Source organism: Platalea leucorodia, assembly GCF_965183815.1.
Source record: "Platalea leucorodia genome assembly, chromosome: 19".
Classification (NCBI taxonomy): domain Eukaryota; kingdom Metazoa; phylum Chordata; class Aves; order Pelecaniformes; family Threskiornithidae; genus Platalea; species Platalea leucorodia.
This window is the reverse complement of record NC_138841.1, coordinates 3034681-3062014: the sequence shown is the minus strand read 5'-3', so window position 1 is coordinate 3062014 and position 27334 is coordinate 3034681. Positions and strand designations below refer to the sequence as shown.

Sequence of the window (27334 nt, the reverse complement as noted above, 5' to 3'; positions counted from 1 at the left end):
ATGAGGCCTTTCCTGCTTTCACACTGATGGCTAGAGAGTACATCGTAACTCGGGGGGGAGGAGAGAACTTCTGGGAAATGCATTGTTTCAAAGGGGGAAAAGCCTTTAAAAAAAAAAAAAAGAGCTAATGTTTACAAGTGCCATTTTGTAGTCAAAGCTGATTATGTTCAGAGTGCTGCTAAATTCATTGTTCTCTGCAATAGATTCAGCAGAGAAAGTAGATTTACCTGTAAGTAAAAATGGCATTGCAGTCAAATGTAAAAGCAAGCAAAAAACCCCAAAGGCCCAGTTCAGTGTCCTTTTCTTATGCTAGTGCTGTTAAGGTAGTTTTTTAGGAGCAAGCTCTCTAAAATTACGAGTAATCCTTACAAACAAAAGCAAGTTTATGTCAGAAGCAAGGCATAGCCTGAAAGTCTGACCCATGAATGTCTCTCTTCAGATTATGGGAAAGGAAACACACACATCGAGGGTGATGTCAGAAAGAAAAATAGGATGTTTTAAAAAAAAAAGTATGTTTAAACCAGTCTCTTTTATTCAGCAAAAGCAGGCATCTTACCAGAAGATTGAGGGGAAAGAGTTTTCTACTTGAATGACTATGTTAGAACAACTCAAGTTTGCAGCTATAACTGATATTTTATGTTGAGGAATATAAATCCATACCTTCTGTGGAAGACATGAACATTTCTGTTCAGTTATCTCGTTTGGAGGGGTTTGGTAATTGTAGTTTTCATATGTGTGATAATAGCTAAGTGAAAAAGAAGAAAACAGTGAACTGTATTGGTTTGTAAAAGAAGACTCAGATTGGTTTCCTCTTAGGAAGAGAGTCTTGAAATAAAACAACATAACCACACCATCGATTCCAGGTTGCTGTGCCTTGTACAGTTTGCAAGCGAGCTGAAGATACAGAATTAGAAAACCCAGCCACACTCAGGGGAATATTTGAAGTGTATAACGTGTATAAAACTTGGGACTTGGCAACAAAGGACATGAATGAACATCCAGAAGGCCGCCTTACCCTTCCTTCTGCTTAGAAATAATTTTCCAGACAATGCCTGCCCCCAGGAGAAGCAGGACTCCCGCAGCTGCGACTCCTGAGAGGGAAGAGGGCGTATTATTCTCACTGTATGTTTTAAAGCATATCAGCACAAAACACATAACGAGGCACATCTTCAAAGTAAGGAGGGGGAAACGGGGCCACTGAGGCCACTGCATAAAGCTAAAGATCTGGCCACAAAAATGGTTCTGATCTACTTACCTAGGCCTACTGAGCCAGACTTGCGTGATGCTGAAGGGAAGAGAAGAACAAAAATCAGCAAACTATTCTAACAAAATACGGTGTTTCTCAACTGTAGTTAATCACTTTATCAATAAAGCTTTTACTGCTAAGGCCTATAATACAGGATTTCTTAAAAACCACACTTATATACTTTTTTTTTATATCTACAGAAAGACATTTGCATGTTTAAAATGCATTTGCATGTTTCTGTTTGATCTTTGCTTCATTCACATTTCACTCACTCAGTTTGCAGGCCGGTACGGGAGGGTCCCAGCTGAAGTCCTCTTGGCACTGAATCTGACTGGTGCCTTCCAAGGTGTACCCATCATCACATTCAAGAGTGATGTTAGTCCCAGAGCGATAAGTATTTCCTTTTATGGCTTTCTTAACACCTTGAACTTCTGGGAATACACATCTGATCTCTGAAATTAGAAGTAACAAAAAAAGGACATTTAATGAGAAGGAACATAAAATATGAGAAATACAACTGTGGGTTATTTAAGACATTGTTCTTGAATTCTTTCTGAATGTAACCAGGAATTCATTTGTATTCCACGGGGTAAATTCCTTTCTTTGTGGCTGCAGAAGAGGGTAGGCCTCTCACTCTCACCTGTGAATATTTGTACAGATCAGCTACTCCACACTGATACTGCACATGCAAGTCGGGTGTAGTAGGGGTACCTTGGGAGAAGCCTGCCAGAGAAAGAGATTTTTCTGATACTGGGCTACCAAAACATTTGGAGAAGAAAGGTGTAGCAGGGAAGAATTCTGTGGGAGCTTTAGAGCCAACTGCCTATAGCCCACTTCTAGTCTGTAGAAGTCCCTTGCCCTTAAAAGATGTCACCAGCCATATTACTTATCAATAATTAATTTATTAATTAGTCCAACCATCTAAGCTATTTATACCACTGATTTCAATTAAGTGAGTTAGTTGCTTCAGTTTAAGTGTCTAATCACCTTTGACAGTCCAAGCCCAGGAATTCTAGAGGAGAAGGTTCTCAGTGGAGACCAAAGAGATCAATGTGTAACTTTTAACCTTTGTTTCATGTCTTTTTTCTAATATTTATTTTTACTTCCACACGTAATCGTTACTAAGGACACTTCAAAACCACAAGAATGTGGAATGTCAGGGAGAATTTCTCTGTGGCACTGCTTCCTTTGAAGAGCCTCTGACTTATTTGGTACGGGATTTCCTCTCTTTGTTATCCAAACTTGTTTCAAGTCTTGAGTCACTGAGGTGGGAGCAGCTCCACCAAGGAAGGCACCCTGTGTGGGTAATGCATTTATTCTGGTGAATGTCCAGTTTTCCGTGCAGGAACACCCGCGCTAGGAATCTTGTGACTTTCGTGAAATTGCCTTTAGTCAAGTTTGCCCGATGACTGACCTTCGCAGGGAGCTACACACAAGTGCCAGGTCACAGATACAGAGGCATTTTCCAAGAAGGGAATAGTCAGGCTCATGTGTAATCTACAGACCGCCCCTCAGAGACAAATGCTCTGATATAATAATTTCCTTTGTTTCCTGTTAGTGATAACTGGGGAGTGAGAGACACAAAAAGGGAAGGGAAAAAATTTCTACTCTTCTATTAAAAGTAAAAAGGTTTTAATGGAGGAAAGTTACTATACAACTCATTCATAGCAACAAGAGCAGAGATGGAAAACATCCAAGAATTAAAATTGCCTTCCAGAATTCCAAACAACATGGGCAAATTAAGCACTAACACACCTTTGCACCGAGGAGCAGGCTGGCTCCAGGTTCCTGACACCGTGCAGTTGATGAAAGCATTCCCAACAAGCGAATAACCAGGATTACAGCTGTAGGATACAGATGCTCCATAGGAAAAAGAGTCAGAGATGTTGCCTTTGAGCTTCCCGTTGGTGATGTTTGGAGGATGGAGACACCTCACAACTGCAAAGGCAGGGAGAGACAAATGAAAGTGTTGACACGAGGATCCTGATGGACGGCCAGAGAGTAGCTAAGGCACCGTACCCTTGCAGCCTTGATTGTTCCCTTTTAATTTCCTCACCTAGGCTAAATAACTGATTTTGTAACCCTGTAACTCCATCAGGCTTTGGAAATGGGCATGAACTTGGTCTTGTTCTTATCACTCATTCTGTAGTAGAGGACTCGGATTTACTCCTTATACAAACCTTTCCCTAAGGCAAGTCATGTTAAATGTCCTTTCTTCTTAGCTCTCTACAACAAAAACACACCTTGACAGACCGGAGAAGGATGGCTCCAGGCTCCAGACTCTGTGCAAGAAATGGATGCAGTCCCAATGAGAGAGAAGCCGGGCTCACAGGTGTATCTTACAGATGTTCCAAGAGTGAAAAATGCTGGGCCACTGAGAGACCCATGGGCGATATCTGCAGGCTTGGAACAGTGCAGCACTGAAAAGAAAGAAGTGCAGATCAAAACAGAGCTCAGACAGGCAAGAGGGGAAACTTTTGAGCACCTGTGGACAGCTGTACGCTCACTGCCACAGCACTGAATCCAACGCAGAGAGCCAGCCCTGCCCAACCCTCTGCGCTCACTTCACCCCAAATCCTCTATAAAGCACATGGCGTCTCACACATTTCTTCTTACACAAAGGAATATTGCCCAGCATCATCTTTCCCGGTATATCAGATAAGAAGAGTGATTAGTTCATATCTATAATGGGAATTCCACACTTGTAAGACCATCTTATTACAACATCCATACAGGTTCCTTACAGCTGGCAAAGCTGGCCTAAGCTCATTTTTAAGGCGTTCATACTGAGAAACTGAGGCACCGGATACTGCAGCGATTAGACTGGGAAAAATTAGGATAGATGGATATTTGGATCTGAACACTAGACGCCGGATTCCCTCGCCTCCTAAACATGTTACAACACACTACCAAGAGCGATAAAGTCCACAAGGACAGCCATCTGAGGACAGATAACACATGCTTTCCTCTTTCACAGATGGGGAGTGGAGGATCCCATGTGCCCCCAGGCTGGCACTGGGACTTGTGGAGGTCTTTTGGGACATTAGCAGTCTTGCATTCAATTGTAATGATGTCTCCAGGCCTACAGAGGGACTCCAATCTCATTGCTTTTGCATTCCCAACTCTTGGGCTCACAGCCAACTGTGGACAGCGAGGGTGTAAAGAACCCTTTAGACTGTGAGCTTGTGTGGGATAGAGACCACAGAGTCCACAGAGTCCTCATTCTTGGCCACAGAGACCTCATTCTTTCTTTAGTGGTGGAGTTTGTTGAAGCAACAGCTCGTTTCAGCAAGTCCTTAACCAAATACCACTACGTGTTTAATGCATTTAGAAAGTTGAGAAGATTCCGTGGAGAGAGCACAAACAGACCTTCGCACCGAGGAGGGGGATGGCTCCAGACTCCGTATGTTGTACAACGAACAGACTTATTCCCAATGAGGGAGAAGCCGCGTTTGCAGTGGTAACGCACAAGTGTTCCTACATCAAAAGTGTCTGATAAAGGACTGCTGGGTTCCCCATTAGCGATGCTTGGAGGGGGCCGACACTTCACTACTGAAAGAGGAAAGGGCGAAGGTGAGAAGGTGACATTAAAGTGTAAAAAAAGTTATAACAAGAGAATAAAAAAGTGCAATTAACCCTCTTCACTGCAAAAAGCAGGACAGGTTGGGAAGAGGATGTAGCGTTTAGTAAATCTTGCCTCTTTTTATAGTAGACCTACCTGGCTTCGTTGTGGTATCAGGATGATGATAGTGTTCTGCCACTCCATCTAGATGCAGCATTAAGAGTTTAAAATACACATTTGGTCGAGCAAATACAATGCACAAATTTACCTTCATTTTCCATCATCCCGCCTTTATATTTCCAGCAAAAATTCCACTCCTCTCTGATAGCCAGTGTCCTGCCATGAAGCTACCAAATTTCCCACTTTCAGGAAGTGAAGAGAACACGGATTATGGATTGCAACAAGCAGCGTGAGAAAAGTGCAAATCATGCGTATACTTACAGCATTACCCAAAACCTGGCTTATCTCCTGTGTGAGAAGAGAGGCATAAATAAAAGGAACAATTTCTGGTTTCTCCTTAAAGTAGTTGGAGCAAACAGGAGAAATGAAGCCAGCCTTGGCTTCAGTGAGTGGGTAGGAGCAGTCGGGGAGGAATCTGCAATGCTAACGAGTCGGAGCGCGGACACTTACCCTGCTCGCAGACTGGTACGGGTGGGTCCCATGTTTTATCAGCTTGGCACTGGGCTGTGCGATGGCCTCGCAAGGTGAAGCCTTTATGGCACTTAAAGCTAACTGTATCTTTGTATGTGTAGCGATGTTTAAGAACAGATACTCTCCCATTCTGGATCTGTGGGACTGGACATGCCACCTCTGAAAAAGAAATTCGTTATCTCAGAGAGGAAGCCATATGTATGCTATAATCGATGCATATATAAAGTCTGTCCTTAACGTGCCACTGCTCAGAGGAGTTTCACAGGTAGTGCTTAGTGCTTGGAGACTCACAGAAGAATAATTTCAAGGATTGAGGGCTTTTTAGTTCCTTTAGGTACCCTAGGTTTACCACATTATTGTATACATAAACATAGTTTTGTGCCTACAAGCAGAATAATGCAAATACATTCCAATAAATATATTAAATGGTGTAGAAATCCATAAGTGCTGTTAGTCATTCTCATGATTGCTTTACTATACCAAGCTCATGCCTTCCAAAGCAATTCCATCTGAAGGAAAGACTAATTGCAATGATCAACCCCTGCGAAACAGCCTTGTGGTTTGGATAACAGTACAGTATTTGGAAGAGCCCGGTTCAATTTTACTCAATATCCCACTCTTCTACTGCAAGGCACATTTCTTCCTTAATTTATTATTTATGTTTGCGAAACAAAAGGGACAAATCCCTGCAGGCATCTCACAACTCTTCATTCTACATAACTCTGAAAGATGCAAGCTAGCGTCTGGAAGATTTTTAGAAGAAACCAAACAAGCAAACAAACCAAAAAAATCCGAGAGGAATATTATGCTTAAAAAGTCTTATTCCTCAAAGCTCTATTTATTTTAAGGAAATGCCACTTTTTAATTTTAAGGACTTAATTTGGCAATTCTGGGCCAGATCTAGTGGTGACCTACTTACTCTGACAAATGGGAAGAACACCACTCCATGCGACATCTGGTCCAAAAATCTCACATCGCCTATGAGACTGTCCGACCAGTCGGTGCCTGGAGTTACAGAGAAAGAAATATCAGCTGATACCCAGTCATTCAGCTTGGATTTTGCACTCCCGCTCTGACACTGCTCCCAGAGGTTTCCTTCTGCATCCTCCTGATTCTGGCTGGTCACCGAGGTGTTTCTGTTGGTTTGACACATGGGAATGAAGGACACCAAGTTCCTCCTTCCCGATCCAAGAGGAGCAGCAACGATCCCAAATTACTCTGGGTTAGATCGGTCAGGTGCTAAATCAGGACTCAGACCCAAGTGATTTCCAAACCGCTGGAGCCTCCTTGCAGCATGTGCTTGCTTGCACTCTCAGCTCCTTGCAACTCTCTTCTCCATCTGAGAAGGCAGACTGAAACTGGAGTTTGCAAAGTAATCTATTGAGCACAGGCAGGGAAAAATGGGAGACTTCTCCCTTTCCTGAGCAGGCAACTATGGCACAATTGGAACCAAAATACAAATTCTGGCTTGCTGTGGGAGAACGGCCTGCGCAGAGGAGTGGGCTCTGAGCCTTTACTGTAAGTCGCCCAACACCGAGCTCAGAAATGGAGTCAGCAAAGGCAGCGTGGGACTCACCCTTCTTCACACGTGTAGCTCACAGTTGACCCAAAAAGGAGATCTGTCAGAACAACAACTCTGCCATTCTTTGGTGTTTCTGGGTATTTACATTGCTTCCCTGGGAAAGAACAAGGCTGAGTTTAAACTCCTCTCTTACAGTTTTGCGATGCACTATGAGAAGGTATCTTAAGGATCTGTCCACATTCAGACACCAATAAAGACGTGATTTTTAAAGGCCAATAGCTGCCCAAACTATGTGACTAGTGAAGCCATGTATGAATTGTTTTTTAAAGAATTCCTTTAAGAAACCCACAAAAGTAACTTAGACAATTTTCAACAACGAACACCAAACTGATTGAGCTATTCACTTTTACAGAACGCTAGCGCTTCAGACCACGTGTGGTTTTTGAGGCATGTCAGGGTTGGGGGTGCTCTGGGGTATCTCATGTATCCCGGCCGGCAGCTGTATCGCACGGTGTCCCCAACAGCAAACTCCGTCAGGTGTTCGTATTCCTCAGTTAGCTCAGCAAAGGTTAAGTTTGGAGGTGCTCCACAGCCACCTATCAGGAAAGAAAACACAGGGAAAAATAAGGATATCAACTACACAAAGTTGTTTTAAAATGTATATTGACTATGCACAGATAAAAGTTTACAAGCAAAACTGACAACAGGGAAGGACTGAAGGATTCAACATTTTGGGAAGAGTGAGGGAAAGGATGAGTCCTACAGGCTTTTGAAGGCAGAAATTCCCAGACTATCCATAACTCCAGCCATTAGCTTGGAACCACTGAGTACCTGCACACTGAGGAAGAGGGAGGCTCCAGTTTCCAGAGTCGGTGCAGTAAATCGATGCCTCTCCCAGGAGGCTGTAGCCAGGGTCACAGCTGTAATTTACCACCATCCCAGTAGTGAAAACTTCCAAGTCCTGGCTGTTGTGATTTCCTTTGTCAATGTTTGGAGGTGAAGGACATTGCGGCACTAGAGGGAGGAAAAAACAAAATGAAAAAAGGGGATGGACAAGGTAACATGGAGGAAGGACGCATGCACGTCCCTGTGTGTGCCCTGCCCTGCCCGCAGCCGTGCCAGTGGGGACGGACGCCCGCGCACCACAGAGCCCTACCTCCGCACCGCGGCGGTGGCCCGCTCCACTCGCCGTGCTCCCCGTCCGCCGTGGTGCAGAAGATGGAGGGCTCTCCAGACAGCGGGTGGCCGGCCTCGCAGGTGTAGGTGACCACGTCCGCGTAGGAGAAGGTGTCCGTCAAGTTCCCACTGTGTCTCCCGTGGGGGATGTCCGGAGGCGGATCGCAGGTGATACCTGTGGGCGCGCACAAGGTGGCTTTCAGCATCAGCGCTGCAGCAGCACCCAGGCTCTGCAGGACACCCACGCTGCCCAGGCAGGGAACCGATGGGGATGAACCCGTCTCAGCGGTGATGCTCTCTGGATACGATGACCGGAGACAAACCTTGTATGGAAAAAATCCCATGTGGGAAGGAAAACCTGCGCCCTCCCGTGAGGCACTTCCCTGCTGCCCACGTCTGGAGGTGGTGGGACGATTCTTACCTCCCTTTCCATAACCACTGGTGACGCATGCAGAGAGAGACTGGCCATGCCATTCCTCCCCATGACCAGTGGGAAGTACTTACCCCAGTAAAAGAGGGTTTAAAATATTAACCGTTTTCCCAGTTTGGACCAGGATAAACAAAAGACCTTTGGAAACCTTGTCAGAAACGTCCAAACCAAACCAAAATGAAAAGAGAAAGGAAAGATTTTACACATACAGTGCATTTTTGCAATGAAATCTTTGTCCTGAAAGATGTGCCACTGTCTCTTGCAAGCCATCCCCAAGGGCCGGTTGTTGTGGCCTACTTACGCTGGCAGACAGGAGCATCTCCACTCCACGAGACGTGCGTGCCAGAGACCTCGCATGTTCTCTGAGAGCCTCCAACCAACTTGTACCTGGAGTCACACGGAAGGATTTATTAATTTACGTTCGGAGACTCGAGATTTCTTTGGAAGCCTTGTAAGTGGCAGCCAAGACTTGGGAACTACGTGCCTTCACGTACATCTAAAAGCCTGCTTTACTTTCACTTGGCAGCTGAATCCAGCTCGGCGCAAGACTCACCCTGTCTCGCACGTGTAATTCACTTTGGACCCGAAGAGGAGGTCGGTCAGGACAATAGCTCTGCCGTTCTGCGGATCCCCGGGGTTAGCACATTGTTTCCCTGGAAGGGAACGTCGGCCCCCGTGAGCCCTCAGCTGCTCACTCGCATCCCACCCAGGGATGCTGACCCAGCGAGCGGGCCATAAAGCCAGAGAAACGTGAAGATCCAGGCAAGCCGGACGCTTCAGGCGTTTCAGCCCTTGCAGGACGCACTTTTACAGAACTCCAGTGCCGCAGACCACGTCCGATTCCTGAGGCATGTGATGGCCGGCGGCATCCCCAGGTGCTGGGCGTACCCAGGCCGGCACACGTATTCCACCGTCCTCCCCACGGGAAAGACGGTCTGGTTGCTGTACGGCTCCTTCAGCTCAGCAAACGCCAGGCTGGTAGGTGCATTGCAGCCAGCTGCCAGGAAAGATAAGCCAGCGCAGTTGTGAAAGGAGTCCGGAGAAAGCAGGTTTGGGAGAGCGGGGGAAGGCTAACAGCCAGAGCCCGGTTTGAACACTTGCCCTGCTCGCAGACTGGCACGGGTGGCTCCCAGGTGTTATTCAGTTGGCATTGTACCACTCTGTGGCCGCGTAGAACATAGCCTGGCTCACACTCAAAGGCAATGGTGTCCTTGTGTGCGTAGGCAGTCCTAGGAGACACTACTCTCCCATTCGGGACGCGCGGGACAGGACACGTTGCCTCTGGAAAAGAAGCGCGGGTCCTCAAAACGGGCACTTACGCAGCAGCGTGCAGAGCCGTGCAGCTGCAAAGCCGCTGAAGACTTGCAATCCCTTTTTAGGCCCGAGTCTGAAAGTCCTTTTCCTATAGACGCCGTGCTGCCTGCGTGCAGCGATGTCAAACATGGAGGGCGGCACCCAAACGGGAAGGTGAGGCTGGGGGTGCTGGAGGCGGTGGGGTGCTCCTCCAGCCTCCTCCCCTCTGCCTGGCCACAGCTGCAAACCAGCCCGTGCAGACCCTGCCCTCGCGGGCTCTCGGGCAAGAAGTGCAATTGCCTGGAGGTTTCCTGGGCTTTCCGAGTACCAAGCAGCAGGGCCGGGAGGATTGCACGCGAGTCTCGGGACATGCAGACAGAAGCCTACCTCCGCAGTGCGGGGGGGGCCCGCTCCACACGCCGTTTTCCCCATCCCAGGTGGTGCAGTAGATGGAGGGCTCTCCGTGGAGCGGGTACCCGGGCTTGCAGCTGTACGTTACAGATGTGCCGAAGAGGAATTCATCCAGCAGCTTGCCCGTGTGCTTCCCGTTGGGAATGTCGGGCGGCGGCTCACAAGGGATACCTGCAGAGGTGCAGAACAAGGCTTCTAAATTCAACAGCAGCACCAAAGTACTTTAAATCCCTCAGTCTGTGGGGCATAAACGCTTGTCCTAGAGATGGAGTAATGGCAATGAAGCAGCAGCAGCGGGGGTCTGCAGGACACCCACGCTTCCCAGGAAGGGAACCGACAGGGATGAACCCATCTCAGTGGTGATGCTCTCTGTCTTTGCCTTGGAAGATCTTTTCCAAGGAAAGCGCCCAGCTGAATCTCTTTGTGGTGTGATTGGTTTCTCATCGCGCTCTGCTCAACTCCCGCCACAGTGTACTTACTCTGGCAGATGGGAACGTCACCGCTCCACCTCACTCGCGTCCCAGAGCTCGAAATCACACACTGCCGCTGGGACACTCCAACCAGCCTGTGCCTGGGGTCACACAAAGACACTCTTGTCACTACAGGACTGTCTTTGGAGGTTGCATCTCCCACAGCAACCAAGTATTGCCTTAGTTGCCATCTAATGCTGCCATTTTAAAGCTATGACCCTTAGGTCGCATGGGGACTCCCCCCGGTCCCCTCGGTCAGCACAGGCAGTACATCCCTGGGGGGCTCAGGGAGCTGCCGTGCCCTCTCCTCTTCCTTCTGTCCTCTAGAAAAGTCCACTTTAACGACTTCTGGTTTAAGGCAAAGCCTCCAAAATAAACCCCCCTTTTCCCCTCATATGCTCCACGCAAGCAGACTCAGGTGGCCGTGCCCTCTAACTGGCACTTAGAAATGTATAAAGAAATCCCCTTCTCCAGTTGCCGGTGCCATTGGGACGAGAAATTAGACTAGAAATAGACCCTTGCGATGACCAGAATTGTTTAGTGCCAAAACTGTTGTAAACCACCCAAAGGATTCTGAGGTTTTCCCTGATCGTTTGGATGATTTCTCTTTTCCCTCAGCACCCAAGAGCTCCGGTTTCTCCTCCAGCATCGCCTTGTGCAGGCAACACTGGGGTGCTCTGAGCTCAGAGACACGAGCACCGGCCTCTTGTGGGAAGACACGCGGTGCCCGCCGGTTGCAGGGAGAGCAGAAGCATTGCTGGTTTCATCGCAGTGCGGCGAAGGAGCTCGGCTGGGGCTCACCCTTCATTGCAGGTGTAAGTCACTGTTGACCCAAAGAAGAGATCCGTTGTAACAATAAGTCTGCCGTTCACCGGTTCTCCTGGATGATTACACTTTCTCCCTGGGCAGAAGAAGACCTGGGTTTAAGCTGCGTTAACTCAATGCCGTAGGGAAAGGGTCACTAATTCTGGGAGTCTGCCCAAGCCCCAGGGAGGAGGGAACCGAAAGGGAGAAATGCCAAGGCTTCAGTCGTCAGGCTGCAATTTAAACAAACTAGAAGCATCTGCAAAACATACGTTTGCAAAACTCCTGGGCTTCAGACCACGTTTGATTTTCAAGACACGTAAGAGTTGGTGATATCTGTGGATGTTTTGCATATCCAGGCCGACAAGTGTACTTCACAGTCTTCCCAACAGGAAACTCCGTCTGATTTTTATACTCCTTGTTTAGCTCAGCAAACAGTAACGTTGTTGGTGTCCCGCAGCCAGCTGCCAAGAAACAAAATACACATGAGAAATACCCGCTGGCTGTGAAACGCAGCTAAAGAGAAACAAGCGCATTGGGAGGCACTGTTACGAACCCCAAGGTGTTGATATCTCTTCTATGTAGTCTGACATTTACCGACAGAAATTAACGCTTACTTAGCATGGAAGGACACATGCACCCCATTTATACGTTCTTAAAAAAATGAAACAAATCACCGCCCCCCGCAAACCAGTTTAGCCAGTTTGGTGTTTCCACACTCTGCACATCCTACACCGCAGCGCTGCCACCATACAGCGTGTTGTCTGTGGGCCGCAGAGTGCGGGATTCTGCAATTTCAGAGCTTAGGCCAGCCAAGACCATCTCCTCGCGGGAAGCCATGGGCTTTAGCAATGCCACCGGGTTATTGCCAGTGCCACCAAAATGAACACAGCGTCCTGCATGTGCTGGAAGCACGCTCAGACCCGTGGGTGTCGCTGGATGTGCACTTCACACACCCCCCGCCCCCCCCCAATTCTGCAGGTTGGCAGGTTTGCCTGCTCCAGGATCAGCCGTGCACGGGACGGATGCTCAGGCGGCCACAGGGAGCCGCGGCGGCAGCCGGCCCCACCTGCGCAGCGTGGGTACGGGAGGCTCCAGTTCCCCGAGGCCGTGCACGAGACAGAGGGGTCTCCGAGGAGGGAGAAGCCGGGATCGCAGGCGTAGCTCACGGACATGCCACTGGTGAAGTTTGCCCCGAGCTCCGCACTGTGCGTGGCGTGGGCGATGACGGGAGGTGGAGGACAAGGCAGCACTGAAGTTGCAGGAGCAAAGAATGGCATTTTAGTGATTTTGCCTGCCGTAGGAGCACATGTACCACAGCAAAACACCGTCACACCTGAGGTGACCGAGTGAGACAGAAAGCACGACCTCAGGGCCCCTCCAGCAGCACGAGGATGGCCCTAAGCGTCCTCTTTCTAAAGCCCCATGTGCCCACGCTCACCTGGCTCGCAGGTGGGGACAGCCGGCGCCCAGCGGCCATCGGGCTGGCACTTGGCTTTGCGGCTGCCCCGCAGCACGTAGCCCGGCCGGCACTGGAAGGTGACGTTGGCCCCGGGACGGTACCCAGCGCTCTGTCCTTCAGCCACATCTCCATTCTGGATGCTGGGGCTTGTGCAGGTGATCGCTGGAAGGGAAAAGCAGCAGAGCGTGGGCTGGGGAAGCGGGTGCCGGAGCTGGGGGTTCCCCCTTTCTTTTTGGGAGTTCAAAATTCAGGGAAGACCGTGCTCCCACGATGGTCTCCCTTCTGATTCTGGGGACCAGCGTTCCCAGCTCACCTTCACACCGCGGGTAAGGGATGCTCCAGGTTCCATTGCCCATACAGTCCACAGTTGTTTTTCCAATAAGAGAATAGCCGGGGTCACAGCTGTAATTTACAGACTTGCCGGGGATGAACACTGCCACATCCGTGCCGTCGTGCTGGCCGTGGGCAATGGCTGGCGGGGAGGGACACAGCCGCCCTACAGGGAAGGAAACCTTCACTGAGAACGGGATGGGCTTTTGGGTTGTCTGTTTTGTTTTCCCACTTACCACTAGGGAAGCGAGTCTCTCTAAGTATGTGGATTTTCACTTTTCTCCCCTTCTTTCCTCCCATAATCCCTTTGTATCACTGGCATATCCACAAGTGGAAAAGGCAGGGGAATGCACCTTCACACCGAGGGGCAGGGACGCTCCAAGCTCCAGAAGAAGTACAGTTAAGCTGTGCCTCTCCAACAAGAACGTAGCCGGGATCGCAGGCGTAGCTCACGGACATGCCGCTGGTGAAGTTTGCCCCGAGCTCCGCGCTGTGCGTGGCGTGGGCGATGACGGGAGGTGGAGGACAGGGCAGCACTGAAGTTGCAGGAGCAAAGAATGGCATTTTAGTGATTTTGCCTGCCGTAGGAGCACATGTACCACAGCAAAACACTGTCACACCTGAGGTGACCGAGTGAGACAGAAAGCACGACCTCAGGGCCCCTCCAGCAGCACGAGGATGGCCCTAAGCGTCCTCTTTCTAAAGCCCCATGTGCCCACGCTCACCTGGCTCGCAGGTGGGGACAGCCGGCGCCCAGCGGCCATCGGGCTGGCACTTGGCTTTGCGGCTGCCCCGCAGCACGTAGCCCGGCCGGCACTGGAAGGTGACGTTGGCCCCGGGACGGTACCCAGCGCTCTGTCCTTCAGCCACATCTCCATTCTGGATGCTGGGGCTTGTGCAGGTGATCGCTGGAAGGGAAAAGCAGCAGAGCGTGGGCTGGGGAAGCGGGTGCCGGAGCTGGGGGTTCCCCCTTTCTTTTTGGGAGTTCAAAATTCAGGGAAGACCGTGCTCCCACGATGGTCTCCCTTCTGATTCTGGGGACCAGCGTTCCCAGCTCACCTTCACACCGGGGGTAGGGGATGCTCCAGGTTCCAGACGTCAAACAAGAAACTGTTGTTTTCCCAGTGAGGACATACCCCGGGTCACAGTGGTACTTCACTGATGTTCCAGGGATGAACACTTTCACATCCTTGCTCTCAGGCTTGCCATTTTTGATATTTGGAGGGGAAGGACACTGTAGCACTACAAGGAGGAGAAAAAAGTCATAACTGGTGAAGAGCAGGTACCAGAAACACCCACTGTAGGATAAGGCAGCCTTTTCACTTCTTTCTTTCCCATTAACTTTTCCCAAATAGCTAGGGATGTCAATGTATGAATTATACTTCCATCCTACCCTCACTGATCTTCCAGCCTTGATGCTTTTTGAGCTTATTGACATCAAGAATGATCTTTTCTCACTATTTAGGCATTTACAGTCTCCCTAACAGCTTGCTCTGGCCTTTCCGTGGTTGTCAACCAGATCAGACACCAGCCTAGATCTCTCTCTTTGTGGATTCATTTAAGGAGATGAAAGCCCTACGTAACAAGAGTCTGAACGGGTATTATGAAGATGGGAGGACAGATATTTGCATGTTTTTGCTTTCCAGTCCTGGAGAGTGGCCCCTTAACCTCCCAGGTGAGGCAGTTGCACCCTGCCAGGTGCACTCACACAGTGGTTCAGAAGAAATCAGCTACCTCCCACCGCCTCATTTACACTTACTTTTTTCACAGATGGGGACAGGAGGGGCCCACGTGCCCCCAAACTGGCACTGAGACTCTTGAGAGCCCTTCAAGGCGTAACCGAAATCGCATTCGAAGACAACAATCTCTGCGAGTCTGTACACGGTCTCCAGCCCAGTCGTTCTTCCGTTCTTGATCTCTGGTCTTTTGCAGCCGGTTGCTGGAAGTGAAGAGCAGGAGGCACCGCTGGGGACGGGAAGCCCATCCCGGGTGCGGAGGGGCACTGACCAGGGGCAGTCTCTGCTGCCGAACCTTGCCATCACTGTCATGGGCATGTCAACATTATTGACTCTTATTCTTACACAAAATATCATTATTCAACTGCACGTGTAGTCTGCCCTTACTGGGGGGGCAAAAAGGGAAATCCACAGAGGCAGGTGAAGCTCCTTCTGCCTGTGGGACCTTTGGCCTCTGCCTCTCACTGGAGATTTGGTCTGCACCGATTAGACCAAGAGCCAAGAAGGAAGAAAGGGCCTGGAGAAGGGTAGAAGAAGCCAACACAAACACACCTTCACATCGGGGCCGGGGCCGGCTCCACGTTCCCCCGGCGGTACAGCTGATGGAGGCATTCCCAATGAGGGAGTAGCCATCCCTGCAGGTGTACTGCACAGCCGAGCCTGGAAGGTGGGTGGCCGAGGGCTGGCCGCTGTGCTTCCCGTTGGCGATGGCTGGAGGGGGAGGACACTTCACCTCTGTGAAGGAGAAGGAAAGGCAGATAAGAAATATGGACAGGACAAGAAAAAAAAATTAAAAAATCCAACCTTCAAAAACCAAAGGGGGAAGAAAATTAATTCCATTAAGTCCTTTGAATAAATATCTGTCATGTTAGCGGTCTTCCTATCAGTGGGTGCAGCCCCCGCCGCAGCCACGGTCATTCCTTTTGCCACTCACAACCAACTCTCGCTGGCAGGGACGGACGCCCGCGCACCGCAGAGCCCTACCTCCGCACCGCGGCGGCGGCCCGCTCCACTCGCCGTGCTCCCCGTCCGCCGTGGTGCAGAAGATGGAGGGCTCTCCAGACAGCGGGTGGCCGGCCTCGCAGGTGTAGGTGACCACGTCCGCGTAGGAGAAGGTGTCCGTCAAGTTCCCACTGTGTCTCCCGTGGGGGATGTCCGGAGGCGGATCGCAGGTGATACCTGTGGGCGCGCACAAGGTGGCTTTCAGCATCAGCGCTGCAGCAGCACCCAGGCTCTGCAGGACACCCACGCTGCCCAGGCAGGGAACCGATGGGGATGAACCCGTCTCAGCGGTGATGCTCTCTGGATACGATGACCGGAGACAAACCTTGTATGGAAAAAATCCCATGTGGGAAGGAAAACCTGCGCCCTCCCGTGAGGCACTTCCCTGCTGCCCACGTCTGGAGGTGGTGGGACGATTCTTACCTCCCTTTCCATAACCACTGGTGACGCATGCAGAGAGAGACTGGCCACGCCATTCCTCCCCATGACCAGTGGGAAGTACTTACCCCAGTAAAAGAGCGTTTAAAATATTAACCGTTTTCCCAGTTTGGACCAGGATAAACAAAAGACCTTTGGAAACCTTGTCAGAAACGTCCAAACCAAACCAAAATGAAAAGAGAAAGGAAAGATTTTACACATACAGTGCATTTTTGCAATGAAATCTTTGTCCTGAAAGATGTGCCACTGTCTCTTGCAAGCCATCCCCAAGGGCCGGTTGTTGTGGCCTACTTACGCTGGCAGACAGGAGCATCTCCACTCCACGAGACGTGCGTGCCAGAGACCTCGCATGTTCTCTGAGAGCCTCCAACCAACTTGTACCTGGAGTCACACGGAAGGATTTATTAATTTACGTTCGGAGACTCGAGATTTCTTTGGAAGCCTTGTAAGTGGCAGCCAAGACTTGGGAACTACGTGCCTTCACGTACATCTAAAAGCCTGCTTTACTTTCACTTGGCAGCTGAATCCAGCTCGGCGCAAGACTCACCCTGTCTCGCACGTGTAATTCACTTTGGACCCGAAGAGGAGGTCGGTCAGGACAATAGCTCTGCCGTTCTGCGGATCCCCGGGGTTAGCACATTGTTTCCCTGGAAGGGAACGTCGGCCCCCGTGAGCCCTCAGCTGCTCACTCGCATCCCACCCAGGGATGCTGACCCAGCGAGCGGGCCATAAAGCCAGAGAAACGTGAAGATCCAGGCAAGCCGGACGCTTCAGGCGTTTCAGCCCTTGCAGGACGCACTTTTACAGAACTCCAGTGCCGCAGACCACGTCCGATTCCTGAGGCATGTGATGGCCGGCGGCATCCCCAGGTGCTGGGCGTACCCAGGCCGGCACACGTATTCCACCGTCCTCCCCACGGGAAAGACGGTCTGGTTGCTGTACGGCTCCTTCAGCTCAGCAAACGCCAGGCTGGTAGGTGCATTGCAGCCAGCTGCCAGGAAAGATAAGCCAGCGCAGTTGTGAAAGGAGTCCGGAGAAAGCAGGTTTGGGAGAGCGGGGGAAGGCTAACAGCCAGAGCCCGGTTTGAACACTTGCCCTGCTCGCAGACTGGCACGGGTGGCTCCCAGGTGTTATTCAGTTGGCATTGTACCACTCTGTGGCCGCGTAGAACATAGCCTGGCTCACACTCAAAGGCAATGGTGTCCTTGTGTGCGTAGGCAGTCCTAGGAGACACTATTCTCCCATTCGGGACGCGCGGGACAGGACACGTTGCCTCTGGAAAAGAAGCGCGGGTCCTCAAAACGGGCACTTACGCAGCAGCGTGCAGAGCCGTGCAGCTGCAAAGCCGCTGAAGACTTGCAATCCCTTTTTAGGCCCGAGTCTGAAAGTCCTTTTCCTATAGATGCCGTGCTGCCTGCGTGCAGCGATGTCAAACATGGAGGGCGGCACCCAAACGGGAAGGTGAGGCTGGGGGTGCTGGAGGCGGTGGGGTGCTCCTCCAGCCTCCTCCCCTCTGCCTGGCCACAGCTGCAAACCAGCCCGTGCAGACCCTGCCCTCGCGGGCTCTCGGGCAAGAAGTGCAATTGCCTGGAGGTTTCCTGGGCTTTCCGAGTACCAAGCAGCAGGGCCGGGAGGATTGCACGCGAGTCTCGGGACATGCAGACAGAAGCCTACCTCCGCAGTGCGGGGGGGGCCCGCTCCACACGCCGTTTTCCCCATCCCAGGTGGTGCAGTAGATGGAGGGCTCTCCGTGGAGCGGGTACCCGGGCTTGCAGCTGTACGTTACAGATGTGCCGAAGAGGAATTCATCCAGCAGCTTGCCCGTGTGCTTCCCGTTGGGAATGTCGGGCGGCGGCTCACAAGGGATACCTGCAGAGGTGCAGAACAAGGCTTCTAAATTCAACAGCAGCACCAAAGTACTTTAAATCCCTCAGTCTGTGGGGCATAAACACTTGTCCTAGAGATGGAGTATCCTCAGTGAAGTGTCCTTCTAGTTGAGGCCTTGTAGGCAACTGGATCTCATCTCCCTGGTCAGCTATTTCTATGACAGTTAGAAAGCAGACCAGTAAGACAAACCTCTATGGAGGAAGCACCAACATGCTTTACCTTTTCTACTGTTTAAGAAATAAAAACCCAAATATTTCTTTTGTATCACTTGTGTAAAATCATGGTTTTTCAGCTGCACGCAGTGCAAAGGTACGCACAGGCAGAAATTTGTATGCCACCTTAGGTTAATATGTACCTGGAGAATCTGTAAAATGCTTTAAAATCCCAGAACGTGCCAGTAAATGTTTCTTACTTATATGAAACTGTCACCTAATCAGCAACAGTACTTAATCAGCAGAGCAACACGCGGGTGTAATTGCTGAGGTGCAGCACGGCAGCTCTTTGGGGACACATCAGTTATCCGTGCTCGTAGTGAAAGAGGGAGCCCGCGGTTTGGGACTTTGGGATTCCACTTCTGGCCCTCCCACGGCGCTCTGCCTCTTCTTAGGGTTGTGCCTGGTCTCTCGGTGTCCAGCAATAACAACCCTTCCGCTGAAAATAATGCTTTCCCTTCCTTGCTTGTAATGGGCTTGTGAGGTTAGTCGGAGACAGGATACCTACGCACTGCTGAAAAAGCGCCAGCTGAGGCTTTGCTTTCTATAATCCATTAAGCTTTGAGATCTTGTACCTTTTCCCAGAACATTTTCTTGTGACATCAAAACCTTCTGATATTTTTCATGCCCACAGAGCAGAGAAATTCCCCATGAAAGCTGTGATTGGAAAGATTTGGCAATCTCTGCTGGAAAATATTTACCGGATCCATGCAACCCCCCCGGCGCTGTAAGCTACTTACGCTGACAAGTGGGAATGTCACCGCTCCATGCAACACGTCCACCAGAAATCTCACATCGTCTGCTGGGTTGTCCAATCAACCTGTGCCTGGTGTTAAGAGGATTGAACGTTCATCCCAAGTCATTTCAGCGTAAGTTACTACCTCCTCCTCAGCACCCCAACAGGCGTGATCAGCCCCACTGACCGCAAAGCTGTGGCCCTGAAGGAGGAGTTCCCCTCCTTGCTCAGCACCACCTTACCAATGTCACAGTATATGCGTGTATATATAAGACAGGGAACACCTTATGCGTTCATACAGGTGCAGAACTCTATATAAGAGTGGCTTCTGTGTATAATCCATTTACTGGGAATGAACGAATAGGAGGAAAAAAGGGAGACTTACCTAATACATCTCTCCTTGCTGTTTTAAGCAGTAGCCAAAACCAGGACTTACCCTTCTTCACAGCTGTAGACCACTGTTGAGCCAAACAGGAGGTCTGTTAGGAAAATAATTTTCCCATTCACAGGTTCACCAGGATGACTGCATTGTTTCCCTGGGGGAGGAAAAAACCTCATTTTAGGCTTCTCTCTGTCTATTCCACGGTACAACAGATGCAACTATTACTCCAATAATCTGTCCACATTTCCAGTTACCCCCAAACCGGGTTTCGAATCGTATGAAATTACATGGCTTTACTAGTCACATACTATTTGAACACCAGAATAAGGTTAAGGTTTTTGCAGCATGGACAGAACCTAATGCCTGTTCCTTCTTGAATAACGGACACCAAATCAAGGAGCTATTCACTTTTACAGAACTCTAGTGCTTCGGACCACACTCCGCTCTCAAGGCATGTAATAGTAGGTGACATTCCTGGCTGTTTAGCATATCCAGGTAGGCAAGTGTATTGCACAGTCTTCCCAACAGAAAAATCAATCTCATTTTTATGCTCCTCATTTAGCTCAGCAAAGTGTAACCTTGTAGGAGCACCACAACCACCTATTGAGAAAGAAGAGAGACATGAGAATCAGGCAGGACAGGCATGCTGGGTGCAAGCAGAGAAAGAACACTGTTACAAGGAAAGGTGTTTGATTTGCCTTGCCAAATTGTTTATTTTAATTAATATAGCCATTATTAAACAAACACAACATATTTTCCCGAAGGATTCCAGAGGATCAGGTTCTTATTCCCAGGATATATTTCAATCTTCCACTCACAGGGTTTAACCACATTTTTTAATGGAGTTAGGGGACACAAAATAGTAGTGTAGCCCAAGGCAGCTACGTCACTATTTACCTGGAAGTTCAGGCCTGTTTGAGAGCTCCTGGTAGTGGTACAGCCTGTCACAGACGGGAACAGGAGGGTGCCAGCTGCCATCCTCCTGGCAGAAGATTTTAGCACTGCCTTGCAGGCTGTAACCATTGTGACACTGAAATGTCACCGTTTGCCCAGGTGCGGAGATAAGTCCTTGACCATCGACTTGCCTTCCGTTCTCTATATCTGGATTTATGCAGATGGTCACTGGAAATGATAATGTACAGAAGTGATGTGCAAGAGTCAGAACAAAGCAAAACAAAAACCCCACATGCTGTTAATGTTGCAACAACAAAACCTACGTGGCATCTACATAAACCTCCCCAGCCCCACCTCCACAATAGAAGGGCTTGAAATTAATTTATACCATGCATCACCTCACAAGGGATTACATGGGATTAACCTTCTCTGAGGATCTGGTTGCAATGGTCAGAGTCTCCCCTGTGCTCAGAGCCACACTATGAGCTTCTCGCCCGAAGGAACAGACCACAGACGCACCTTCACAGCGAGCGCCTGGCTGGCTCCAGTTCCCAGACGCCCTGCAATATGCAACGGCATTTCCAACCAGGTAGTAGCCAGGATTGCAGGTGTATGTTACAGACATTCCCATGGTAAAAAAGGATTTGCCCTGGCCATTGTGATTTCCGTTGCGGACCTCCGGAGGCATGGGGCATGGTCGGACTGCAAGAGGGAGACAGAAAGTCTTAACTCGGTGAGAGAACAGCATGCAAGGGGCAGGGAGTCGGCGTGATGCTGCGTCGATGGGTTAAGGCCCGTCGCAGGAACGGCTCAGCCTGCACACGCTGGTCGCCTGCAAGGAGCACCCGGCGGGCAGGGCTGCCCGCGGGGAAGCAGCGGGCACCCACACTCACCCTTCTCACAGATGAGCGCCGGCGGATCCCAGGTGCCCCCCGGCTGGCACCGAGCCTCGTAGGTGTCCTCTGCAGCGTAACCGGCGTTGCAGCCAAAGTGAAGAGTCTCTCCAGCTTTGTAGGTGCTTTGCGGCCTATGGACCTCCCCATTCTGCACCTTGGGTACCGTGCAGCCAATTGCTGCAGGGAAGATGGACAGCATCCTTTAACCTTCAATGCATGGGCCAGATCCTGCACACACAGCCCGTCCCTTCTCATCACTGCCATAAACCTGTCTGCACTGTTCCTGCAACCAGGACATCCAGCATCCTCTCTGCTGAGCCCTCACACCTAGCAAGGAAGCATCTACCCACCTTCGCAGCGGGGCACGGGCCTGCTCCACACCCCAGTCTCCATGCAGTTGATGGACACGTTCCCGACCAGCTCGTAGCCGTCCTTGCAGCTGTAGTACACCGTCACTCCCCGGGAAAACCTGTGCAAGGTCTCTCCGCTGTGCTGCCCGTTGGCGATGTTTGGTGGCCGAGAACACATCAGCTCTGGAGAGGGAGGGGAAAAGCCCATGAGAGCGTCTGGGAGAGGCGATGCCTGAGAGACAGCTCAACTCAAACCTCCTGCACGTCAGACATGGGGGAAGGTGAAGGGGATGGCAGAGGACTCCCACCCCAGGTACTGCCAGGTCTGTCCTGACAGCCAGCCCTTGGGTGCCACATCTCTCCTCTGACTTCTCTGGACAAAGAATGTTGAACTGATTCATAAAAAAACATCTCGTCTCCCCCCAAAGGCTGGGTTGAGCCCCATGCCTGTGCCTGGTCCCTAGCACCGTCGCTGGCCGGCTCTTCGTAGGCATGCTGCAGCCGGAGCACTGGGAGGGGCTGCTGGCTCTGGAGACCCCTTTGCACTTGGTCTCACATTAAGTGATGTGCCAGTTCTTGGACATACACTGCAGGGTCACCAGCACCCAGCCCCAGTGCGAGAGGTACGGCACGTGCAGCCACGGTTACAGAAATACCTAGCTCCAGATCCACGGATGTAAGCTTATTCTTTACATATTATAAAACCATATACTTCATTAAAGGGGAATTGAATCCTTCACTGAAGGTCTCAGAGACAACGGTCAGGGTCTCCCCTGTGCTCAGAGCCACACTATGAGCTTCGCTCCCAAAGGAACAGACCACAGACGCACCTTCACAGCGAGCGCCTGGCTGGCTCCAGTTCCCAGACACTCTGCAAAACACAACGGCGTTTCCAACCAGGTGGTAGCCAGGATTGCAGGTGTATGTTACAGACATTCCCATGGTAAAAACGGATTTGCCCTGGCCATTGTGATTTCCGTTGGTGATCTCCGGAGGCATGGGGCATGGTCGGACTGCAAGAGGGAGACAGAAAGTCTTAACTCGGTGAGAGAACAGCATGCAAGGGGCAGGGAGTCGGCGTGATGCTGCGTCGATGGGTTAAGGCCCGTCGCAGGAACGGCTCAGCCTGCACACGCTGGTCGCCTGCAAGGAGCACCCGGCGGGCAGGGCTGCCCGCGGGGAAGCAGCGGGCACCCACACTCACCCTTCTCGCAGATGAGCGCCGGCGGATCCCAGGTGCCCCCCGGCTGGCACCGAGCCTCGTAGGTGTCCTCTGCAGCGTAACCGGCGTTGCAGCCAAAGTGAAGAGTCTCTCCAGCTTTGTAGGTGCTTTGCGGCCTATGGACCTCCCCATTCTGCACCTTGGGTACCGTGCAGCCAATTGCTGCAGGGAAGATGGACAGCATCCTTTAACCTTCAATGCATGGGCCAGATCCTGCACACACAGCCCGTCCCTTCTCATCACTGCCATAAACCTGTCTGCACTGTTCCTGCAACCAGGACATCCAGCATCCTCTCTGCTGAGCCCTCACACCTAGCAAGGAAGCATCTACCCACCTTCGCAGCGGGGCACGGGCCTGCTCCACACCCCAGTCTCCATGCAGTTGATGGACACGTTCCCGACCAGCTCGTAGCCGTCCTTGCAGCTGTAGTACACCGTCACTCCCCGGGAAAACCTGTGCAAGGTCTCTCCGCTGTGCTGCCCGTTGGCGATGTTTGGTGGCCGAGGACACATCAGCTCTGGAGAGGGAAAAGAAATCGCCGTGTGGGTCAGCTGTTTGCTGCTTTGTGTGCTACTAGGACTGTTTGGGTAATATCAGAGTAATATCCTGAATTCTGCTCAGTCTTTGTTCCGTTTGCTGGACCAAAGTATTAGTTAACAACAGGAACAGCAGCACCAAGATTACAATTGCATTGCGGCTGGAGGAAATTACTAATAATAAGGACAGTCCTGACAGGAGAACTCACAGGCACATCATGGGATTTGGCAAAAGATGCACATGGTCATGGAAGCAGCAAAAGCAGCAAGAAGTTGTGATTACTTCCCATTCCAGAAGGAAGATGAAAATGTCCCACATCTGACCAGAAGCAGTGTCACAAAAATCCCCCTGGGGCAGCAGATACGGCCATTCCCGCAGCTCGCCTGCGGCTCCTGAGCGTGCTGGGGAGGTTACAGCCTCCTGCTGCACCGCAGCTCAGCCCCAGGGTCAACTTTTCCCCATGGCTCTTGGGGCCCAAGACAGGGCGGGCTGCAGCCAGCCCCATGTCCCACCCCAGCTCCTTTCTTCCGAGCTGTTTCTGTCTCTCTGAGAGCCAAGCTGGCAGGACTTTGGTTTGAGAAGAGAAGAGGGGAGGACAGATGCATCCTGGCTTTGCTTTCCCACTGAATTTGAGAGGACACAAGAGGGACTTTCCCCTGCGGCTGTCACCGCTCGCTCTGCGTGCTGGGACACTTGCCTTTTTTGCACACTGGCAGAGGTGGGCTCCATCTGAAGTTAGCTTGGCACGTGCTTGTGTGGGAGCCCTGCAAGGTATACCCTCTGTTGCACACAAAGCTTACGGTGTCCCCGGTCCTGTAGACATAGCGAGCAATGGATACAATCCTCCCATACCGGACACGTGGGAACAGGCATTGGGTAGCTGGAAAAGGGAAAGAAATAAAACGTTGTTTACCTACACAGCTCTCAAGCTGTTCCTGCTTGTGATGGCTGCCGTGTGGATGGTGTCCATGCAGCCTGTTGATCCCTGAGTGATGGGACGCAGCGGAGGCCGCAGCCGGGGCGAGTGCCCCCGGGGCTGCGGGGCTCCTCCCTGCGCTGCCAGGGGACCCCGCTGCTTCCTCAGCTGGCAAGACCTGGGCGTCCAGGATCTCACGTCAATCGCCTGGTGAGGTCAAAGCCTTTCATGGCCTTTCTGCATGCTTCTAACCCATGGGCTGGGACGCACTCCCCCTGGGTCCGATCCAGCCCGGGGAAATGCTGGCAGGACCCTCCAGGGCCGACCGAACCGCACTCCAGGGGTCTGCGCTAGCAGGGGCACGCAGCCGTGTGAGCGAGCCGGGCAGGGGCTGCGCAGCAGGGCTGGGGGTGCCGTGCCACGCTGCCCATGGCACCACCATGACAGTGTGGGAGCGGACCCGCGCCGGCGAGGGCGAAGCCTCTGCTTCTCCTTACAAGGGACCCACCCGTGAACCTGCTGGTGTGCTCCCGGGCGTACCTGGGGGTTGCTTGCATTGAAAGAGAGAGAGAGAAAGAGGCAGAGGCAGGCAGGCAGAGAGGCAGGCAGGCAGGCAGGCATGCAGGCAGTTCAGAACCAAAACCGTAGGGAAGCAGCTTTTTGTTCTCTAGACAAATATTTGCACTAGGTATGGGAATGTAGAAAGAAGGTCAAAGAGATGCCTCTCGCTGGTAATATCCTTTCGGTTGCCGAGCAAAGGGCCCCAGCTCCGTCCCTCTGAGCTGTTCAGGTGCAGCCTGTCTTCGCTGCACCCTTCACACCCCTTCCCGCAGCTCTGAGGTTGGTTTGCTGGAGAATCACAGCTCTCCGGCATCAGACAGCACATGTGAGCAACGACAGTTATCCACAAGGCTGGCAAACCAAGTGCACGTACATCAGCTGAACATATAGAAAACCAAGTATAACAGAAGAAAATACAACTTAACCTTTTCACAAAGTGTTAAATTAGTGATAATCCTTTTTTTTTTAACTTTTTTTTAAAACATAACCCAACCCTTTGCAGCTACTGATGCTTGACTCCCAGGCTGCCACTGAGCCACCGCAGCCAGCTAAGGCAGAAGGGTCAGCCTTCAGCCCCTCAAGATGCCAGTGAATAATTAGCCTGATTGAGGATATAGGCAGCAGTCTTCTCCATACAGTACGAAAACACTTTTCAAACCTTGCCAGAGCAGCCAGGTTGCAGCTCCTACGCCTACAAGATGAGAAGGGGTAAACAAAACCATACTGCAGTGATGGAGCCAAGTTTCTGTAGGTTTTGGCTGTCCCAAACGAGAGGGCAGGTAGCCACCTGCCAGGTTTTTGTGCCCTGTGGGCTTTCAGACCAAACGTGCCAAACAGCACAGTCCCAATGCCTTTCTATACATCACAGCAAGTGTCAACTTGACAGAGCTCAAACACAATCTATTACTGGAACAGGCTCCTCGTCTCACTGATGTAAGATGCCGTATCCATAACCAGCTTTACTTTGGCAGTTTAAACACACGGGTCAAGTCCCTTGTTACAAGGAGCTGGGCAGGTTGTGAAAGACTCTCATAGCCTCCCGTAGTGAGGTTGTAACTCCCTTTCCCCCAGCTGCTGAAGGGCATGGGCTGGCCCCAGCGCTAGCCCAGAGAGTCTTTGTTGTTAGCAGAGCAGCTCAGAGGCTCTGTGATGCTCAGGGTCTGGCGAGCCAAGGTCCACCCGGGACCACCACAGGGCTCCCAGCTGCCTCCGCAGGGAAAAGCAAAAGGATCAGCGAGGAGAGGAGCAGCAAGGAGGAAGAGGAGGGTCGTGGGAGGAAGGCCCCAGAGGCGCAGACCTGCCGGTCTCCCTTACCTGAAGCCCCAGCTGCGGCGGCCAGGAGCAAAGCGGAGCTGCCCAGGAGGCGGAGGGCGAAGGCGAGCACCATGCTCCCGTCTCCGGCGCAGACTACAGCTCCCGGTGGGCTGCAGGAAGATATGGGCAGCCCAGTTCCCCCCACCGCCCCCCGCATGCGGAAGGAGCCACAGCTGTGGGGCTTCCCGAGGCTGTGGGACAGGAACCCGTGGGCTCCCCAGCACGAGGCAGGCACAGCCACCACCCTCGGGGAGGCTGTAAGTCCCACACGCTGCTTCTGCTGCTAGTTTTGGCAGGGGAGGATGGGCCCCTGGGACCCACCACGTGGCCCACGGGCATCTGTGAAAGCGGGGTGAGCGCAGGCACAGAGGTGCTCTTACCCAAACCGTGCCCTCGATGGAGAGCATCCTCAGCTCGGGGGAGTGGCCCAGGCTCTGCCCCAAGTCCCCAGGCAGTGATGGCAGCCCTTCCCATGAACCAGCTGAAGGGGCACGGCTTGCCTGCCCGGCTACGGGAAGGGCAGAGCGGGGCATTCCCTCTTCCCACACACGTGGGACCAGCAGCAACTGGGGACACGTCTGTCCCTCGGGCCGTGGGCGCTCGGGCCGGGCGGCGCAGCGTGCAGCCCAGCCCGCACACCGCCCTGCAGCTGTGGACCCGAACCCTCCTGACCCGACCCTGGCTCCTCTAGGATTCATCCAAGCTGGTGTCATCCCTCGCCGCTGGCTGGAAGAATAAAAATCCACAGATGGGACTTTTTGCTGTAGGAGCAGCCGCAGCAACCTCCAGCTCCCCAGCTCACATAGCAGAGGATCTTTCTAAGCCTAAAACAAGCAGCAAGACATGCGTTACTCAAGTCTTTTTATCCCTTTTATTGACAGAGAGCTTCCAAT

At 51.6% G+C, this 27334-nt stretch overlaps 1 protein-coding gene across 1 annotated transcript; it reads right to left on the bottom strand.

The window, feature by feature from the left end:
- Positions 1-352: 352 nt before the first annotated feature.
- On the bottom strand, positions 353-26514 carry LOC309598900 (complement receptor type 1-like; the record flags this gene model as incomplete). Its single annotated transcript, XM_082329927.1, has 45 exons — positions 353-364; positions 661-745; positions 1016-1091; positions 1256-1285; positions 1519-1698; positions 3002-3184; positions 3490-3612; positions 4712-4798; positions 4965-5012; positions 5439-5618; positions 6379-6464; positions 7036-7135; positions 7386-7577; positions 7813-7995; positions 8138-8332; positions 8889-8974; positions 9141-9240; positions 9393-9584; positions 9779-9868; positions 10268-10462; positions 10771-10862; positions 11563-11662; positions 11838-12029; positions 13007-13189; positions 14417-14599; positions 15117-15296; positions 15646-15828; positions 16078-16272; positions 16829-16914; positions 17081-17180; positions 17333-17524; positions 17629-17808; positions 18208-18402; positions 19373-19458; positions 19805-19904; positions 20159-20350; positions 20648-20872; positions 21164-21346; positions 21538-21717; positions 21891-22073; positions 22721-22903; positions 23095-23274; positions 23448-23630; positions 24348-24530; positions 26442-26514. 45 exons carry the CDS (start codon positions 26512-26514, stop codon positions 353-355), a joined length of 6435 nt encoding a protein of 2144 aa, XP_082186053.1.
- Positions 26515-27334: the final 820 nt, after the last annotated feature.